Source organism: Gigantopelta aegis, chromosome 10 (genome assembly GCF_016097555.1).
Source record: "Gigantopelta aegis isolate Gae_Host chromosome 10, Gae_host_genome, whole genome shotgun sequence".
In the NCBI taxonomy this organism is placed as follows: Eukaryota; Metazoa; Mollusca; class Gastropoda; order Neomphalida; family Peltospiridae; genus Gigantopelta; species Gigantopelta aegis.
Window position 1 is genome coordinate 66,262,703 of NC_054708.1, and position 22,729 is coordinate 66,285,431.

The 22,729-nt window shown below is 36.2% G+C and overlaps 1 protein-coding gene and 1 long non-coding RNA gene across 6 annotated transcripts in view; one reads left to right on the forward strand and one right to left on the reverse strand.

The window, feature by feature from the left end:
• The window catches only part of LOC121384703, a 60,928-nt gene that overhangs the window by 22,056 nt on the left and 16,143 nt on the right, over window positions 1-22,729 (reverse strand). The window contains exons 1-3 of one of the 5 annotated variants that reach the window (XR_005959424.1): window positions 14,478-14,906; window positions 9,064-9,151; window positions 7,554-7,990 (exon numbers count right to left, since the gene is read on the reverse strand). The exons of 2 other annotated variants lie outside the window; for them this stretch is intronic. Coding sequence is in view for 2 of the 3 variants with exons in the window: in XM_041515201.1 (XP_041371135.1) it covers window positions 14,300-14,305 (6 nt within the window). In the remaining variant the exon portion in view is untranslated. Of the gene's footprint in view, window positions 1-7,553; window positions 7,991-9,063; window positions 9,152-14,299; window positions 14,456-14,477; window positions 14,907-22,729 lie in introns of those variants that run through there. 2 more of the 5 variants (XM_041515202.1, XM_041515201.1) reach the window with 2 other exon arrangements.
• Window positions 3,256-15,153, forward strand: LOC121384704. Its single transcript, XR_005959425.1, has 3 exons — window positions 3,256-5,336; window positions 13,644-13,682; window positions 14,898-15,153. It is a non-coding gene; the product is annotated as an uncharacterized LOC121384704 (long non-coding RNA).

The window sequence follows — 22,729 nt, forward strand, 5'->3', positions numbered from 1 at the left end:
AACAAAACAAACTAACTGAACACTACATCCATTTCTCCCTTAGAAAGAAAATGGGTTACGTTTAGGGTTAGGGTTAAGAAAAGCATACAGTAATGATAATAGTAATTAAATTTGTCAAAAAGTTAACTTAAAACAATTCTGCAAAAAATATTTGGGTATGGCACCTTACCCATTTTACCCTCGGCAGAAACCCTGGTATGTGAAAACGTCTTCACCGATCAATTTTGCGGATAGGCGGAGCATTGCTTCATGTCCCCCCCCCCCCCCCCCCCCCCTCCCTGGCTACGCCAGCGGCTGTAGACATTGTTGGTGGTTGCTAATAGCATGTCTAAGAATTGGCCTGCTTCAGTTTGGGCCTTAGAGTACAAACGATTTGATACGTTATTAATTTACAATACTTGCTGTAAGGCTGATACCAGAAATGATACAGGTAGATCTACCATTGCTGTTTAGATCCTTATAACTAAGACAGACAGATCGTCTAATTGTATGTACCATTTTGGACTGTGCTTAGTGATATTTGTAAAAATATATTCCCAAAAATATATTCCCGAATGTAACTGTATATTAGCAACGGTAACATTGTGCAATGATAATTGTTCTAACGAAAACCACGCCCATTATACACACACACGTGTATGTGTATGTGTATGTGTATGTGTATGTATATGTATGTATATATATATATATATATATATACTCTTCAAAAAAAGAAACGCAAAAGGGTACAAATGGGTTATAACTCCGATTTTATGTTTCCTACCGGTTCATGCTTTGTGAATATAAGGTCATTGCATGTCCCAAACACATTCCCACGGTTACATTCGATAAAACGCAGCTACTGTATAATAAAGTTCCAAAATGTGAATATTCGCAAAAACGCAGCCACGTGCAAACCATGTCACCACTGCACGTGCGTTGTCTGCACGTGCAACATGAACACCGACAGTATAAAAGTGCAGGGTGTTCGCTTGCCTGGCCTCTGTATCGGGCCGACAGTTGACAACCCAGGACATGCCACGTCTCAGTGAACCGCAGAGAAACAATGCCATCGGCCGACTAGACGCAGGCGAATCCAGAACGGCCGTTGCCAGGGCATTCCATGTGTCCCCAAGCACCATCTCCAGACTGTGGGACCGTTACCAGCAACATGGATCAACACGTGACCTCCCTAGATCCGGTCGACCACGGGTCACTACCCCCGGGCAGGACCGCTACATCCGGGTACGCCACCTTCGGGAACGATTGACTACTGCCACCTCCACAGCCGCAGCAATACCAGGTTTGCGCAGGATATCCGACCAGACCGTACGGGACCGCCTACGTGAGGTAGGAATTCGTGCCAGACGTCCAGTTCGAGGTGTCATCTTAACACCACAACACCGTCGACTCCGACTGCAGTGGTGCCGACTGCAGTGGTGCCAAATTCATCGACAATGGCCTCAACTGCGATGGAGACAGGTGTGGTTCAGTGACGAGTCCCGATTTCTGCTCCGACGTCATGATGGAAGATGTCGCGTATATAGGCGTCGTGGTGAACGTTATGCGGCAAACTGCGTGCAGGAAGTGGACAGATTCGGCGGGGGTAGTGTCATGGTGTGGGCAACCATATCACACACTGGCAGAACTGACCTGGTCCACGTGCAGGGCAACCTGAATGCACAGGGTTTATTGACCAGATCCTCCGGCCACACATCGTTCCAGTTATGGCCAACGCCAACGCAGTGTTCCAACATGACAACGCCAGGTCTCACACAGCACGTCTCACAACGGCTTTCCTACAGAACAACAACATTAATGTCCTTCCTTGGCCATCGATATCACCGGATTTGAACCCAATTGAGCATCTATGGGACGAGTTGGACCGACGCCTCCGACAGCGACAACCACAGCCCCAGACCCTGCCCGAGCTGGCAGCAGCCTTGCAGGCCGAGTGGGCCACCATCCCCCAGGACGTCATCCGTACTCTGGTTGCTTCAATGGGCAGGCGGTGCCAGGCAGTTGTCAACACACGCGGAGGCCACACCCGGTATTGACTCCAGATGACCTTGACCTTGGTGGTGTGTCCTATCACTTACTCACAATGGACTAGAGTGAATTGTGAACAATCCTGCAACATTTGGTAATTATCGGACTCGCCATTCAATAATTAAATCAATTCTCCAAATGTTACGACAATGTGGTTTTGCGTTTCTTCTTTTGAAGAGTATATATATATATATATATATATATTGCTATTCAGTACTGTGGAAACAACTGCCAGTGGTTATCCAAACATTAGTGGGGGTTTTGAAAAGATAAACAGCAAGTGTCATCATCATATCATATGATATCATATATTATGCGTTACATAGCGCAGATCCAGCACCGTTTCAAATGAAGACCACTTGATGGCCTGGCGTACAAACTTGTATCTCAGTAAACCAGTATTCAACTCTTTAGTTTGATGACGTGAAATCACTGATGTTCAGTTGATTTTCAAAATATTGAATTCTTAAAATGCAAGATTATTATTTTTGCTTGTGGTTTAGTGTCCAAAGACCAGGGTGCGACACTTGACACGTCTTGCAACTGTGGACTGACTAGACAAATCTCTCGTAAAGGAATTAAAGTTAAAGTTTGTTTTGTTTAACGGCAACCCCTGCAATTAAAAAAACAGTTACTACGAAAACATATTTCCAACTCGGGATTTTAAGTAAATCTGAACGATGAGTGAAGTACGCAAAAAAAAAAAAAAAAAAATTGAATTCAAGTCATGTGTCTACATTCATTTATACCAGTGGTGGTATTCATTGAAAATTATTTCACGAGGGACATAAATTTGTTAATTGGTAGTTTATTATTCTATTTATTACAAGTAATTTTATTACAAGTAATTTTCAAAAAGGAAAGTTCTATTTATCCATAATCAATTACTGTATTAAAGGGACATTCCTGAGTTTTCCGTAATTTTTAAGATGTTATCGACTAACAGACTTTTTAACAACTGTAATTGCATACGAAATATATTTTTCTGCATTAAATATTAGTGGCTCTATATTAAGCGTGTTTCTGATCGTTCTAATATTTGTACTAGGTTAAATTTCATTTTATTTCCTAAAAAAAGATTTTTTCGTACGTACGAAATTATTTGAAGACAAAATCCAGTTTGGGCTTCTTAAAAATATTAAGACGACCAGAAACACATTGAATATACAGACACTGATATCCTAAACAAGAAAATATATTTAATTTATAAGTTTAATCGTAGAAATATTTTATCAGTCGAAAACATCTTACAATGCAACAAACTCGGGAATGTCCCTTTAAAGTAACATTTTATTATAATTACACAATTTCCGTTGTTATAAGATTTACTCTATTCAGATTGGACGACGTCGAAGAAAAACTGAATGTTATCCTTCAATAAACCTCAGAAAATGACGTTAGACGTTGATTTGTGTGCATTTTTTTTTTTTTTTTACTAAATGTAGTGTGTTCAGGAGATTAGTACAACCTCGTGTAAAATTTATGCACAAAGTTTATGAATTTGCTTGATCAAGGGGAAGGTTCAACCGCCAGAACCCACCCTCTGCACACGCTCCTGTTTGTAATTACATAAAAAATTTTAATGAATGTATCTATGTACAACAGTAACTGTCACAAACTGCATAAAATTGCCTAGCGTAGTGAAGCAATTTTAACCTAAATCTTCAAATGGGACGTCATTACGTAAAGGCGACCTTTGCAACAATGTGCAATTTTTGCATGCAACAAATATCATACGTCGTTGCATCATGTGTGCTAGCCTGCGATGCAATTTGTGTTGCATGCAACTAAAATTGCTCCGATCAAACATGTTTGATTTTATTGCATGTAATTGCATCTAATTGCACGCTGTCGCAAACGTGTGCGCCTTCGATGCAACAAAACGTTGACGCAATAATTTAAACTGCCAATGGACGGATAGATAGTGATCACATGACTCAAAATGGCAGCCTCCAGCAGCATGTGGTCTACAGAAAGATGAATTAGTGGTGATGTGATAGACAATGCCATGTCGTTTTGACACATCCCCTGAATATATCAACTGGGCTAAAAGGGAGATGTGTCTTGCAGAGAGAATCTGCGCTTGGAATAGGCCCTACCAGGTATGTTTATATAGGTCACGTCATCACTGCAAAACTAAAATTGCTGCTTGTCGCACGTACGTGCGGAATAGTGCAACGAGAAAAAAGTTGCTTGCAATCATGCAATTTCAATTGCATGCGACAAAGTTGCAAATGTCTGCGGTGGCCTTAAAACAGATCATGGGAAGAACGTTATAAACTGATTTTGTGAATGATGTGAACTAAATAAGTTGTGCCTTTTGTAATTTTAATAATTGTTTGTCGTTTTGTTGTGAATTTATCGACATATAAAGTTCACAAATTTAGTATAAAATCGCTTCGCTACGCTATGTGAATGTATACCATTTGAGACTGTTAGGCCTATATAAGAATTGTTCATCTTTTTTTCTTTTTTTTTGCGAATTCATCGATTTATAAGTCACAAATTGTATAAAATCGCATAGTGTAGCGAAGCGATTGTATACTAAATTTATGGCTTATACATCGATACATGTTCTTCCCATGATCTGCTTTACGTAATGACGCAATTTTCTGAGTAGTTTAGTTTAAAATCCTTCACTTCGCTAAGCAATTTTATGCAGTTTGTGAGTTGTACATCGATAAATTCATTTAAAAAAAATTACAAACAGATTTTATATAATTACAAAGACAGGAGAGTGTACAGAGAGTAGGTTATGGCAGTCGAACTCTCCCCTTGATCAATACTTTTCAGGGGAAGTATGTCTTAACCCCCAAAATTTTTATCTAGCCAGTTTAGCCTCTTCTAAAATGTATGCACAAGCGCCTGGACACACCATAATTAGTTAAAATACACATAAATCAGCTTCTAGCGTCCTTTCCGTGACCTGTTTTACGTAATGATGTCCCAGGTAGCGTAATGACGTCATTTTCTGAGGTATATCGAAGGATAAGTCAATTTTTCTTCGACGTCTTCTAATCAGAATTGAGGAAATCGTATAAACGCGGAAATTTTGTAATGAAATATCGATAAATTCACAAGAAAATGACAAATAAGACAATTCTTATTTAACAGTGAAAACGGCGGTAAACGCGAACTCTTTAAACTAAGTGACGTCATTTTGTGCGTTTGCCAAACCGTGATGACGTCATCCGTAGTACAAACAACCTCATTGGTTTGTAAGCATCAAATCTTTCAACAGCATTGTAGGTTACACCAATGACAAATGAGGTAGTGGTTTGTGTCCATTATTTTTTCAAGAGTTCAGAGTAAGTAACTTTATTCTCAGTTCCTTCTGGCAAATACCCGTATCATTCCCCGGAACTCTTGCTGTAGGCACCCTTCTTATCGCTGCTTACCTTCCCTTCCCTTTAAAATGTTGCATCCGCCCCTGCATAACATTGTCACAGATTAGCAGTGTAATGGAAAATGAGGCGATACCATTTGATAGAGATGTATTGAGTAGCCTGCTGTACCCAATATACCGCAAAATAAATTTTGAACAAATTATTTTTCTAGCGTAACGGAATGCTGCGCTTATATATTGTGTACGTGTTACCACACGCATATTTTAAAGCAAAAACTACCAGCGTAGCACCCCTAAATGAGGGACGTGGTAAAGCGTTGGCTTGATGCGCGATCTGTCTGGGATCGATCCCCATCGGTGGGCCCATTGGACTATTTCTCGCACCAGCCAGTGCACTACGACTGGTATATCGGAGGCCGTTGTATGTTGTATCCTGTCTGTGGGATGGTGCATATAAAGGATCCCTTGCTGCTAATCGAAAACAGAAGCCCATTAAGTGGAGACAGCAGATTTCCTCTCATATATTTAATTTTAGCTTTTTCTTTGGAAGAAAATAATCGCCCGTGGTCCAACCATAGCATACACCATATGTAAGATCAAAGGAACCGATACCATGGCGTGGTACAAAGACTTAGCGCATTAATCTTTCTCTTTTTTTTTTTTTACATTTCCCGTGGTATGACGGCAATTTTTGGCGGGCTTTTCTTGCTATGCCGTAAAACCGCACTTGGAGCCAAAATACCATCGCGCATTCCGATTTCAATGCCCCTTATTTCGGTATCAAATATACCAACATTTTCTCTGCAATCTATGCTTAAAAAAAAGCCTCCGCGTGGTGGCATCAATTCTTTTTTTCTTTCTTTTGTCCTAACAACGCATATCACTCAAATTTATGCAGTAACTTTAACATGTACAGCAGGCTACCCAATCAAACAATTTTAATTTTAATAACATTATTTTTAATATTTTCGAAAGTTCCCCCAAATTCACATAAATTTCTAATATTCCCAGAATATGGAATTTTACAACTTAAACTCAGAACCACATTGTTAACTACTACGATAAATAATTTACTCTACCTTTAATTACCTTAAGATTTTCCCGAACAAACGTTTTGTCCAGACAAAAATCTTGAAAGAAAGAAAGAAAAAACAACCTATTGCAATGACAGACATTCCATACACTAAGTCTAGATGATAACCATGTCACATACCGAGAATTCTCCTAAGACAAAAAGCATAATGGCTGCCATTTTTCTTTTTTATGGAATACTCCCCAAGGGTGGAAGGATGTGATATAACGTCATGTCATGGTTTTGGTATTATAGGCAATCATGACGTCATAATAATTAAGAAGGAAATGTTTATTTAACGACGCACTCAACACATTTCATTTACGGTTATATGACGTCAATAGATGTTTAAGGACCACATATATAGAGAGAAAACCCGCTGTCAACACGTCATGGGCTACTCTTTTCGATTAGCAGCAAGGGTCTTTCATATGCACCATCCCACACAGGATAGTACATACCACGACCTTCGTTACACCAGTCGTGGAGCACTGGCTGGAACGAGAAATAGCCCAATGGGGCCACCAACGGGGATCTATCCTAAACCGACCGTGCACCAAGCGAGCGCTTTACCACTGGGCTACGTCCCGCCCCTCGTAATAATTAAGTCACATACTTCAGAGTCTTCCACCCCTTTTGAAGACTAATCCATAAAGCAAAATCGATATAGGTTACATTTTAATATTAGAATCTGTCAATGTAATGGTTTGTTTTTGTGGGGCATAATTCGAGCAAACTACCCGTCAACGACAATTGCTGCACCCTAGTTTTGGCTTCGTACGCAACAATATAGCACTGTACCGTAATTTCACTTCATGGTCCTACTTCGTAAATGTTACATTGCACAATTTTGTAAAGATACATTAGTAATTTTTTTATCAACAAAAGTAACAGGGCTCGAAGTTAACGACGGCACCGGCGGCAATTGCCGCCGTCGTTATGATATAAACTGCTGTAGGTCAGGGATGTCATCGACGACACTTGTGCCGCGGGATAAAAATCACTGCCGTTGCAGTAAAACTTCCCAGTGGTGGCAAAATGTATACATCAAAATGTATAAACAATTCTCTACATTTGAAAAAAAACAAAACAAAAAAACAACCTTCATACAGAAAAATAACCTTTCAGTCATGTTTATTTGCTACTTTAAAAACGAATTGCCGTGGGTTTTTATTAAATTCTTATGTTCGAGCCCTGAAATAAATTTTCCAACGTTCTAAAACCGCAGCGTTATTTATCCAGTAGTTACTCTAGGATATGCAGTGACGTCATTCGAATACTGACGTCATTAAAATAACAGAATAACTCGTTAATGACGGCGGGTATCCTGTGAAGGCCTGAACAGGATAAAGCAGATATCTGACATCACTAACTAGTTAATAGAGAGACTGCGATCGCACACAGTTAGTACGACTACGAATAGGAGCTATGACGTCATTGTTTTTGCGCTTTTGTGAGGTTTTCCTCTGAAACGTTAACTTTACACGTCTCATTTTCACGGATATCGAGCTTGCTACACAAGTAAAAAACCAGATAGACAGTTCCTAAAAAAAAAAAAAAAAAAAAATCATAATTATGTTAAGTACCTATTCTAATTCAACATTTTTGCAAGAACGAATCTGATTGGATCTCCACTAAAAATTCCAGGTGGTAAAACCACCAATATACCGATCGCAAATTTTCTGGCAGAAATACGTCATAGGTTAAGCAGAGAACATGGTTGTTTTGTAATGACGTCATAAAGACAATTTCTGTAGCGTTCATATTACGTACAGAAGTTGTTAAATACTGAGACGTTTTTATGTCAGAAATGAAAATATTATTCTTTATTAGTAGTTATCTAATCACTAGAGCTGATTAAATGTGTCAAATTACACATCTATGTTCCAGCCGCTAACTGTCCGACCACCCATCGTATGTTAATGGGCTGCCTAATATACTTATTCTTACTAAAAATGTGACAATTTCCTATTTAAAATCAACCAGCAAACAGTTTAATTAGAATAGGAATAACCCTGCTGTGTTTTCCGATTTGCGGACGTATATCGGTGGTTTTACTGTCGCAAATTTTAGTTTTATTGGCGACGGTTAGGATTATTCTCTACATACTTCGAAAACCTCAGATCATGAAACTTGTTAATTTAAGGTCTGTTTATTCTCTTGGTGTGAATATTTAATATACTAGTATGTTTGATTGTTTTGATAGCCAAATTTGCCGTTCAACTACGTGTACTCTTGTCAACATGGTATGAAGGAGCTGTTCTTGTTACTTTAGAAATAAAAAGATTGATTTATTACTTAATTTACTTTTATTTTATTTTTTGTTAGCATGCTTGAACATTTTCATTCCCCATTATTCTTTCCTGTGTGTGTGTGCGTGCGTGCGTGTGTGCGCGCGTTTTCGTTTACATAAATAAAATCCAGCACCTTAAAATACCCTTCTATACAATTAAAGGCCTAGTGAACAAACAAAATATGTGTTGTATTTTGTAAATACAATAATTGTTAAAGGGACGTAGCGTGATCTGGAACTTAGCAGCTCACTGGACGCCGCCATTTTAAGTTGCGCCCTCTACTATAGTTAACTGTTAATGTCATCGAAACCTCTTACACTAACCCTATAAACGGTTACGGAATCCTACATTTAACTAAATGTAGTCGTGACGCTAACCGTGTGTGACCAAAACCTCTCTATTATCTTTATCCTGCAAAACATAAACATTAACCGTATCATTTGTCAACTATAACAAAACTACCATTTGATGTATTATGTTTATTGTATACGAGGTCAAAATGAGGGTGCGGTAATGTTTGCTTCGTACACTAAAGGCCATAACAGTTGACAGTAATTTCACTTATACCCATGCACAATTTTCAAAACAAATGTTTTGTATATATATACTGAACAAAAAAAGAAACTTCCGATTTGTACATAGTATTTGTTGTGTTAAAGAATTCATTGTGTAATGAAATTATATAGGTAGTATTAGCCTTGAGCTGTATTATCAAGATTCATGAATTTTATCGATTATTTTTGCACTGTTAATCGTCGACAACGTGAAATTCAATTTGCACATGCATGCATGGTTCGACATGTCCCGTGTAGTATTCGGTCAATTTGTTTTACTTGTCTTACTGACATTGTTGTCAAGTGCGAAAACGCTTCAAAATTTTCAAGAACATTTACGTTTTTTTTACATTTCAGCATTTTTAGTATGCCAAGAATACCCAATACTTTACGCGAACGGGCGATTGGCATGCTTGATGCTGGCATGTCGACAGAAGACGTTGCAAGGCATGTTGGGAGTTCTAGTCGAGCGACACGAAATCTTCGCGTAAGATTTCGAACGACAGGAAGCACCAACGACTTGCCACGTCGTGGACGTCCGCGTGTTACAACGCGTGGTCAAGACCGCTATATCATGAACACGCATTTGCGCAATCGATTCCAAACTGCCACTGCTACTAACACACCTGGGCTTCATAATAACCGAATCAGTGGGCAAACTTCGTAATCGTCTGCGGGAGAACGGTTTACATGCATGACGTCCTTACGTCGGATGGTTTTAACGCAACGTCATCGTCTAAATCGTCTTAATTGGGCACGTGTACACACTCGTTGGATACGGCGACGCTGGAATACCGTTATTTTTTCGGATGAATCCAGATTTTCTTTACAACGTGGTGATGGCAGGGTGCGCGTCTACCGTAGGAGAAATGAACGCTATGCTGACTGCTGTGTTCTTGAACGAGATCATTTCGTGGGTAGAGGTTCTGTCATGGTCTGGGCAGCCATTGCCCATGGTTATCGTTCACCACTAGTCGTCATTGATGGCAATTTAAATGCTCAACGTTACCGCGATGACATTCTCGCTCATCACGTCATTCCTCTGTTCCATAACGCCGCCAACATCTCGATTTTTCAGCATGATAATGCCACCTCTCATACAGCTAGAGACACTGTAAATTTTCTTAGGACAAATAACATTGATTTCATTGATGACTGGCCCACTAAAAGTCCTGATCTCAACCCCATCGAGCATGTCTGGGATAGTCTGGACAGACGATTGAGGCGTCGTCCCAACCCACCCGCTAACGTCAACGAACTTCGTCAAGTGCTCATTCAGGAATGGAACAATATTCCACAGGCAGAAATCAACACTTTAGTCAATTCTATGCGCCTGCGATGCACTGCAGTGGTCAATTCAAGAGGTGGTCATACCCGTTATTAAGTGGGTGTGTTTTTTTTTTAACCCCTACCACACTTGGTCAAAATTTCTCCCAGTTTCTGTTAACCTATGGCCATGATTTTTGCATCAAACGATGCATCATGGAACACTCTTACGCATATATAACAATATTATTCCCCCGGTTTATTTTCATCAAGTTATGTTCAAGGAAAGTTAGCGGAAGTTTCTTATTTTGTTCAGTAATTATATATATATATATATATTCAAATAAAATGATTGTATATTAGTACCACGTTGATTCGCGGTCTGTGAAGTCCCGCCATTTGGAATTTTCCCATTTAAAAAAAAGTAATACCCCACCTACCGTTTGTTTATTTTCAGTCTTACAGTTATAGTCCGTCACACGGGGAACGCCTTTTTATGCGACGGAATTTAGTACAAGTTATTTATTTCTGGGCAGATTGTTTTCTACATTGCAGTCACATGGTTTGCATGGAAGCAGTTCTTAAACCGAATCCGTGCCTAATGGAAAGGACCGTCACGATGGATAGGATCTGCAGCGACCACTTTATCCCTGGGGATTACGAAAACCAGTCTAAAAAAGACCTTTCCCACATTTTTTCTTTTATATTATAGTAAACGATATTTTTTAAAAATCGGGGGTGGGGCTGTATTTTTATTTAAACTGAAAAGGAAAACAGAAAAATGCAAACAAAACGAAAGCTTTAACACCTTACTTGACATTCAGTCCAGTTCACAATTATCACATTATTACAAAAAATAAAAAGCGAAATAAGATCCACGTGTGCGCACAATCTACCCGAGAAAACAAATCCATGTAGACATCTTAGCTATGCATGACAAACTGTGCCACTCAAGAAAACGATCTGGAAACCTATCATGCGATGTATCATGTGTGATGGTTTATTTTCATAATATTTTTAAACAAGACAAAACAAAAAAGTGCTAAAATAATCCTGGGACAATAGTGTAGCGTTTATGGGCTACGAAGTGAGGTCATGGGTGGTCTATAAATAGCGGGGTCACCGATCCACATCTTCTGGTGCTCCCAACCTCAGTGCTCTACAAAGCGAGTGAGATACTCGCCATGGCGACTAAAAAAATTCCCTGGCGTCTAAAAAATAAAATCACATTCGCCAGTTGGCGACTGTCCAATAATTTTACTTTAATCTGCAAACAAAACTGGCCATGGGAAAATACAGTGGCCCAGTAGCAATTTATCTTCTATAATACTTGTTTTCTATCAGTAGTTTGTTTGAAAAATAACAGTTTGAGACAAGTTAATCGGACTATGAATAACGATTTTCCAGTATTCAAGAGTAAACACGTTAAGGGAGCTAATACTTCGTTATGATGTTATCTCCCTTAACTTGAATTTCCAGCATTTGAAAATAATTCGGCCCCAGTTCAGGTTTGGACCAAGTCAGCCCTGTCCCATTTAGAACCCGGTTTTATTTATGTATTAAACTAAAATTGTTGAGTACCTGTGTGTCTTTAGTTGTCTGTTTGAAACTCAAACGTTAATTATTTTAAATGTTCGACGTATATGTGTGTTATGCTGCGCTCCAATCGTCTCGTGCTTAGTGTGATAACGGGTCCTTCCACGATAGCGACTTCTCCAGTCATGAATGTTTTGATCACACCGGAAGTCATGTTCACCAGTGGAGGATGAAAACATGCTTCTATTTTCATGACTAGGCTTTAGATGGCTTTAAAGACAAAACTATTTACAAAACAGTATTTGTGGATTTACAAGGCAATTTGACGAAAATAAATTTTATTTAAACCAAAAGTAAGGTAGCCGATTGGTAACTACTAGTAACACACTGAAGCCTGGTAGATACTATTGCAATGTTTTTATTTAACTTTTAATGAGTACTGCAATTTAAATGCATATCTTAGTAGCCATTAAAATATTAATTCTCTTAATTTCGTTTAATAAAATGATTAGATACGGAATTTGCTAATGACAGTTTTAATGGAACCAGACACAAACAGTAACTATTTAACAGCTAGGAATTATCCCTTCACCAGTTCATTCGAATGCGGTCTTAACAACAATTACATGTTAGGAAGCGATAGGGTGTAGGCGGTCTCGGTCGATAGGTTTGCCTAATAGGAGGTACAACGGAAGTGGTAGTGTTTATCATTAAAATAATTTATTTTGGGTGCCAAATAATATATACACCGCCTTTACAAAAAACAAAACTACGTTTTATCAGCTGGCGATAATATTTTATCACATCGATCGATTCATTCGATGAAGATGGAAATAACAAAAAATGTATCGAACATTAGGGGATCACTTTACAAACATCTTTGTTATTCGTAGATCTTGAAATCTTTATTAAAATAATATTAAAACTGAACTGCCCCTGAATGTCAGAACCGCAACGTCTTAGGTTCAATTAAAAGACGAGTCGGCTTGTATGTCGTAATAGACTTTTTTGTAGGCAAAATAAGGAGTATGTCTTTTCCTCAAAGTCGACCAACTCACAATAATATGGTAACCAAGCCCCACTACAAATATACAGATTCCACACACGAGACTGCAACGATGTCGCCGATATGTCTTTGCTGAGATTGCATAGGAAAAAATACATGCAGTTTTCTGCAGTCTGCCATGTTGCTTGTTTATGAAATACCCTTCAAGAGGGGTGAAAGCCTCCAAAGTATGTGACACAATTAATATGAAATCAATTATCTCTAGTGGTATCATTAAAAAAATAATAATAATAATAATAATAATAAATAATACTAAATAATATGACGTCATCACGTTTGCTTTTATATCATAACATGTTATGACGTTGTTAGATTAAGTTCTATCCTTTCACCCCTCTTGAAGAATATTCCAAAAAAAGTCAAAATGGAAGCTGGCACAAAATTACATGCTTTTTGCCCTATGGCTTCTCAACGAAGGAGATATAGGTGACATAGTTATCTTGTATCTGTGTCATTGTTAATGTTTTTTTTTAAATTTCAGTCTGGACAAACTTTGGAGGAAATCTAACGGCAATTAAAGGTAGGAGAGTAATTTTTCGTAGTTGTTAACAATTTAGTTTTAACAATTTAGTTCGGACAATAACTTGAATAAGCATACTTAAGTAAAATACCAAGTGCGCCGAATCACCGGACATGTCGATACACCGAACACGGTTGTACATAAACAGTTTCTTTCTTATTGATTGCATCAAGACATAAATTCAACCGTGCAAATTACAGTTATATACTTGTTTTTATGAAGTTTTGTGCTTCTATACTTGAAACGAGTAGATCTAAATAACACGACGCAATAGTTACGTTTTTACGTTCAGTGAGCGGGGGTAGACTAATTGTAAGCACGTGCACTTTTGATTTCATCAATTATGTACATTTTTCTGAACTGTTGGTTCAAGTAATAATTAAACGTTTCTTCAACTAATAATTACATGTATAATAAAATTACAAAGCAGTTTTAAAATATACTAATACAAGTACCGCGAATCATGTTATTGAAGAGACGTAGTGACGTCATTAAAAAACTGACGTTAGTAAAATTCAAATACACAACCATAGTAGCTATGCTTCGCCAATTAAAATTTAAATATAAAATAACTTTAAAAAAAAAAAAACACACACACACAAAAACACTGTACTTACCCTCATTTCTGTTCCATCTTGAGCAGAAGCTAGTTACATGTCCTCCACCCCCACCTCATAATAATTGTAGACAATATTGTTTAATTTTAAGAAGAATGAACGAAACAGTACTATTTGTCAAATACATGATGTAAAAAATTTAAAAAAAAAAAAACAAAAAAAAAAAAAAAACATTTACCATTTGAATATGTCGTGTACGATGCCAAAATCATGAAATTATGCTACTGATATGATGATGCAGAGCCTCTGTCGTCGACATCTTAATTTTAGTTTTGTTGATGAAAACAACTGTAGTAAACGAAATAGTTATGACTTTGCCAAAAGAATCCCTTTCCGAAACATTTAAGTCACACACAAGATACACACGCTGTTACAAAAATACTACTAAATGTTATGTTCAGCGAAATGTCCCCAGTTTCAAAATGGCAGTCAAGCAAACGCCTGCGACTAAACCACGTCATATTTAATCAGCACGTGGCGTCTGACGTCAATGTGTGAAGTATGTCAGCATGGTGCGTTGCTACATTTGATGTTTCAAGTCGACCGAGAGTAGTAGCAGAGTAATAATTAGTTGTAGAATATACTTTTTTTTTAATAGGTCGAGTATGGGCAGCAATAATTGTCTTCCTTAGTACTAATGGGTGGATGAATACCTTACAGTCGCAATGCCAGCAGTGCCCACAAACTTTCCATCCATGAAGCCGTTTCCCTAATGGAAAGCCCATCAAGTATCGATTTGTGTATTCTCGGAACCGGCGTGACGTCACACGGCCTAGTTACCGATCATCAGGGTCTTTGGGGGTGAAGCAAAGCCATACTTGTTTACATAGAATAAAGTTATTATATCAACTTTTTACATGTCTTACATATTGTCATTTATTTTCTGTAGCTAACACATAGTTGCAATACGTCTTATGTGTATTATAAGAGCTTGGGTTGCCATATAAGAGAAACGAACAACAGGAATCTGAATTAGTATAATCTATATTTAGTACCGATGTGTTTCCGTGTACTTTGAATGTCGAGGGGACAGGGCAGATTGGGCAGAATATAATTTTTGTTGATGCAATTTTCAGGTAATGTTAATTATAAATTTTAACAATTTTGAAATGATAAGATAATTATTAATATAATAATTATTACGGGCTACAAAATATACAATTTTTATTTATAATAAAATTTGTATGCATGATTAAGTTAATTATTTTTATGATTTAATAATTATTTTATTTCCAAATAATATGTAATAATTAAACAATGGCAAAGTTGTTACTTTACAAGTTCAAAATTACAATAGTATTATTGTCATATCTTATTATATAGATGTATTGGCAACAGTATAATGTTCCACTGAATACATTCTTTTATTCTTAAAATAAAATACAGTTTCTTGAAATAATGAAATGCTTTTGTTTTTACAGATTGCAAAATTACCACATGATGTTGCCCTTCCTTACCGTTTGAATGCAGGCAACAAAAAATAGCAATAATAAAATATAGCCATCCTCAGACCTTGACATCTAGGGGGAGCAATATCTCTCTCTACTTATCCATCACACCTGAGATTAGTTTCAAGGAGAATAATATATAGTTTCCTTTGGCATGTGAATTTATATACGGTACATGTAGTATCAATATGGTAATATTTTAAATTGCCCCCCATAAACTACATTAGGGAGCAAATAATCAGTTCCCTCAGTTATTTTCATGTCGAGGTCTACAACCAAATAAAACGTAAGTGTTACCTCGTGGAACAAACATGCAAATGTTTTAATTATAGGGTTTAACCTGGTATATTTAGTAATAAAACACAAAAACTTACCTGAGTAAATAATGGTTAATATATATATATATGTATAATATTGGTGTTTTATATCTAGTCACAATGGATATTGCAGATATTTTCTTGTTCAGTCTTGTGCTGTATTGGAATTGTTATTGCAGTTCAATTTAAGTAATATCTACAAAACAAATTTTTAATAGTATACAGCTGGAGAAGGGAGGAAAATATGGTTGTTAATAAACTGATCTATATCGGTATGCCTTCTACTAGACTACACATATTTAACCCAAGTTGCTTTTAACCCGGGTTAAATTACCTCATGTAGATGCACTTATGTAGCATATTCAAGGAAAATATATGAATGAGATAGTTAAATGCTATATTCTCCATGTCAAACAGTGTTTTCAAAATGGAAAACAAATATCAGATATGGCAGTTGACCATTCATTTTATTGCAGGTAATTTCTAAAGCAGATTACACACACAAACACACACACACACACACACACACACACACACACACTGAACTAGAATACCATGAAACTACATATATATGTAAAAAGGTAAGTCCTCTAACTTGAACAAGTAAAATTTACAAATGTACCACAACCACCAAATTACATTGATCCACAATAGAATAGATTTTTATGTATTTTCAGATTTATGTATATGTATGTGTAGTATTTTCCCTAGCTTGTTTTAGCAAGGTGCAGCACCATGCCTCAATAGTCTAGCACCATCTTGCCTTAATCAGCACCATGCTGCCCTGAGATTAAATAAGCCTTTTTCACTAATTAATTCTAAAACTGCCTTTATAAAACACCCAAAAAGGTATTATTAATTAATAAAATATGCTTTTTACATCTTTTGCCATTCATTTATTAAAGCAAGCACATAAATTACATTAATGTTTATTTCAATTAATTTTTGTGTATTTTTAATGAAAAAAAGTGCCCCGAAAATGGTGAAAATGCCCCAAAAGTGTTTGGTCTACCATGCCTTGACAAATTTCTAGGGAAATCACTAATGTGTGTGTGTGTGTGTGTGTGTGTGTGTGTGTGTGTATGTATGTATGTATGTATATATATATATATATATATTGTATGTATGTATATGTATACATATACATGTATATATAGATATATATATATATATATATACACACACACACATTAGTGATTTCCCTAGAAATTTGGTATATATATATATACTGAAACAAAGGCACACGCACATTTACCCTCTGCACCAAAGTAAATACTAAACACAGGGGGGGGGGGGGGGGGGGGGAGGAGACGACCTATATTTTCTTACTGCAGGCCTGCTACAGACACATTTGCAATTTTTTTTAAAAAAAAGTAAAGTTTAAACGAATTTAGGCCTATATTATAATTATATGTGTGTAATTTAGCAGTATAAACTTTTATTTTAAAATTAAAAAATAAATAAGATGTAGTAGCTGTGGTAGTAGCTGTGGAATGGCAAAATAAATACAAGTATAGATAATATCCAGGCAACTAAGATTAAATGAAAAATAAAGACCACACAAATTTAATGATAAAGGAATATACTCTTTATTCAAGAACTGGATGCATCGTTTTGTTGGGTGTTTTCATGGAAGACGATGGAATTGTGTATTTTATTTACAGTATAATGTGGGATTTTTATCACTGCACATGCTTTAACCATTTTGTTTGCTAAATTAATCTCTGTTGGTGTCAACAAGCAACAACATTAAAGTCAACGTAGTCACATTATGTGAGGGAAGCCATGGAATTCCATCAGGTTTGTCGTTTTAATGACGCTACCCACAAGCGGCACCTAGTCTCTTCTTTTGGAAATTTGTAAAACGATATTTTTTTTAACATCATGCTATGGTTTATGCTGCAAACTGCACAACATGTGTTAGGCATCGTGACCGTTAACTGTTGTAAATGATCGACCAAAGTTGCCTCATTTCACTATCAAACCATACTTAACTAAGGAGAAGCTTCACCGCGTCACGTGATAAACAATGGCGGCCAGGGGTCGAAGTACCCGTATGTTCGGTTCCGAGAATTCTATGAAGCTGTTTAAATCTGTTTTAACACTAATAAAACGAGTCCTTTTTTCTTTTGTTGACAGTCTCAAATAAAATAACATAAAATAATAATAATAAACAATTACAAATATAATAAAATAAATAAATATATAATAATAAAAAAATAATAAAGCATTAATAATAAAATAAAAAAATAATAAAGTACAGCCCATTCAATTTTTTTATCTTCCAAGTTCAAGAGCCATAACTCTGAATGGGTAAATTGCCATGAAAGTCAAACTTAATGTGTAACAGAACATTATAGAACTATACACAAAATCTATATCATTATTATCTTGAGGTATATTGCCCCCAAAAATCTGAAAACTAATTTTTGTACTTCCTAAGTTCAAGGGCCATAACTCTGTGGAAAACTGGTACATCATATGAAACAATACATTATAAAGAAATTATACCTATATACAAAATTTCAGATCAATATAAAAAAGGAACTGTACTGAAAACAAATTTCCATATCTCCCAAGTTCAAATTCCATAACTGTCAAAAATTGTTAATTCATCATGAAAGTCAAATTGATCTGTAACTATACATGATAAAGCTATATATACAACATTTCGTCTCAATATCTTGAGGCATTGTGAAAAATAAAAATTTGTCTTGAAAACTACATCTCAAGGCATTGTGAAAAAAATAAACTATATGTGGAACAGATGGACAAACAGATGGACAATGGGAATGGAGATGAAACCTATAGACCCCTCTGGTTGAACTGATAGGGTACTAATCAATCCTTGGGATGAGCTGGATTCAATTCAGACAAAAATTATGCCAAAGTTACTGGTTTAAAACAGTTGTAAACCAGTTTAAAACAGTTGTAAACCAGTTTAAAACAGTTGTAAACCAGTTCAAAACTGTCATAGCAAAAACATTTTTAAATTGCTGAAGGTAACATACTCTTAAGTTGTGGGACGTAGCCCAGTGGTAAAGATATCACCTGATGTGTGGTTGGTCTAGGATCAATGCCTGTGGGTGGGATTCATTGGGCTATTTCTCGTTCCAGCCAGTGCTCCGTAACTGGTGTAACAAAGGCAGTGGTATGTACTATCCTGTCTATGGGATGCTGCATTGCATCTCAGTAACATTTTACAACCAGTTAGCAGAAGTGGAGATTAAATTTTTTAAATATTTTGGTGTCGGAAGGAAGGAAATGTTTTATTTAACAATGCACTCAACACATTTTATTTACAGTTATATGTTATCGGACATATGGTTCAGTACCACACCAATATTGAGAGGAAACCCGCTGTCGCCACTTAATGGGTTACTCTTTTTGATTAGCAGTGAGGGATCTTTTATATGACCATCCCACAGACAGGACAGTACATACCACAACATTTGTTACACCAATGTGGAGCACTGGCTGGAACAAGAAATAGCCCAATGGGCCCACTGATGGGGATCGAACCTAGATCGATCACACATCAGGCAAGCGCTATACCACTGTTACATCCCGCACCTTATTTTGGTGTCAGACTTACATAAATAACACACATGTAATATAAACATGGATAAAAGTCAGCTTGAACTAAAAATATTTCTTTTATATATTATATCAGTTAACAACAGGCATGTCTGGGATTATTTCTGTATAAAGATTTATATTTCTACTGTTAGTGTATCACAAATATGCTTATAAATGTTAATATAATTTTTCATAAAAATATTACTGCATTCAGAGTGATGCATCGGTTGAATTATAAGTGACATGTCACATCTACTGATAAAGGATAATATATATTTGACACTAGAGATAATAACCTTTAAAATAACACCAAACCTGTCTCATTTGAATAAGTTTTTAAAAATTACCTATTGGTTTACAGACCACAGAATTTCACCATAAATTACAGATTTAATTGGTTGTAACTAATGTTTTTAGTCTGATTTATTTAGCAATTGTTTGTAAAATATTAGAAACTTTTCATTTTGGGGGATATCACCACATATAAAAACAACGTAAGTGGTGTGTACATCATTAAAATCATTTATCTTGAGTGCCAAATAATATACACACGCCTTTACAAAAGCAAAACTATATCAATGCCATGATTCATTCAAAGAAGATGGAAATAAAAAGAATGGAAAAATGTTATCCCACAGTAGGGGATGACTTAAAAAATCCTTATTATATTTCAGATATCTTGAAATCTTTATTAAAATAATATTAAAACTTTGATCGGTTCAGCAAAACAAACACCTGTGAATGTCCGACTGACAATATCTCAGTTTCAACTAACAGTATGTAAAAGTATGTCAGCTTGTATATCGTACCACCTTTTTTGTACCAGATACTGAGGGGCTAAATAAGGGATAGGTCTTTCCAAAATGTCGACCAACTTACAATGATATACATGTGTATGGTAACCAAGCTTTCCTCATTTAAAAAAAAAAAATTTGGAGGGGTGGAGTGAGGTGTCGCACAGCCGCCCTACTTTAATTTTCACCCAGCGAGAACACCGACAATATACTTGATTCACACATTCACACATCTTTGCAGTTGATTGGAGGAGTTTTCATTTTGGTAATAAGAGGCCCATTGGCCTATAGAGCTCCATGATTTAATTTTCAATTTTGTCAGCAGATAATTAAACAATTTATAAACGCACCGTTGAATATTCATGTGTCAAGTTTATCAAATTAAAACAGTATGAGACAACTCCAATTAATAGACTTTAAAATTTTACACAAATTTAAAAATACCTCTTTATTAGTTTGTGAAGACTGCCACAGAAAATATAGTACATGTATCACGTTTCAGAACTACTAGTATCCCATCAAAACATTAGAAGATACTTTCAAAATTTCAATTCAAATTCTAAAAAAAAATTAGTAATTCAAAATTTCCTAAATATATCTATCAGTTTGTGGAGAGTGTCCCAGAGGATCCTTGTACTAAGTTTCAGAATTGATTTACACCTAAAGAAATTTATTATGTCAATATATACTAGTGAGAATTTTATTCCATTTTATTTTTCCGTTTTATTCCGATGTTTATTTTATCTATATGTACAAGTTCTATATTGTATTACATGCATTTTGTGGTGAATTTTTTTTTTTTCCAACAATAAAACTTACAGAACAATTCAATCAAAACCATAGGAAGATAAAGACTTCAAAGCAAATGTTGGACAAACAATATTTAATATTTATAATAGTATGAGACCTTTTTATATTAAATTATATATTTTATTCCTGTTTATTTTATCAATATGTATCAGTTCTGTTTTGTATACTGTATACATGTATTTTGTGGTGAAATAAAAAAAACAAAAACAAAACTATTGATCGAAACTATAAAAAGACAAACTTCAAAGCAAAAGTTGATGGACAAGCCAGACAAATAGGTATTAGAAAAGCTCTACAGCAGAGAATCAATAAAAAATTCTATTTAAATCTTTTACATTTAAAATGCCAGAAGAAAATTTTCAATATACAGTTGAATCTGGTCCAACGGTCACCTGTACATAACAGTCACCTGCCTATAACGGCCACTATAAATCCCCCCCCCCCCCAATGCATTTCCTTCTTTATTTGACCTGTACATAACGGTCACCTGTCCTTAACGGCCAGCGGTCACTATTTTCCACCCAAAATCACAGGTTGAACTTGCTATAACGGTCACAAGATGATCGTCGTAAAGATGTTTTTTGCTTTATGTTTTGACGCTGGTTATGTCTTTACTTTTTCAGTCATCTTAAAAATTTTAAATTAAATATGTTTATATGACCATGTCATGTAAAAGCTTTGGGTTTATTTGCTGTCAAAGTAAAGTTCCATTGTAATTCTCTGATCGTAATTCTCTGATCGTAATTGAAAAACAAACGGACACTCAGTAACTTCCGTTACTGGTGGGGTAATTCGATTGGTTCTCAGCATCCTCACTGAACAGTAGACGACTTCCCATTGGCTGTACATAATGTAATCTGTATGTATGGTCACTCTTGAGTCTCGAGAAACTAAACAAATGAGGTATTATGTTAGGTGTTTCATTGTGTCTAGCCAGTCATGATTGTTAAATAAACATGAATTGTTGAAGGCGGCGGTCATTGCAGATGTCCCGTGTTCGGATTATTTAAGCGACTCCTGATCTTATTCAGCTGTAATCAACGGTCATACTCCACTGAAGGATTAGCGATGACATAAAACAAACAAATGAGTCAAACATGTCACATGGGTAATAACCTTCAATTACACAAAATATCTTCTGCAAGTCAATGTTAGCGTTTGTGAAATATACTACTCAAAAGAATTTAAGGGTCAAAAATGTATAACCAAATAAGTTTCAGAGTGTATTAGATTGATGATGTAAAACTACACCAAAAATTTAATTTATTGTTCCATATTTACAAAAACCCACAAATAAACGTCACTGTATACAAGAAAGTCACATGACATGCTGTCAAAGTTGAAGGTTGTCAAACATGGATTTTACACATTAGAACATTCGTTTAATAGTGTGTGAATCCACCCCTGGCGCGAATACACTCGACACATCGTTGCCTCATGCTGTTGATCAGACGTCTGAAGAACTCTTGGGGAATGGCCTGC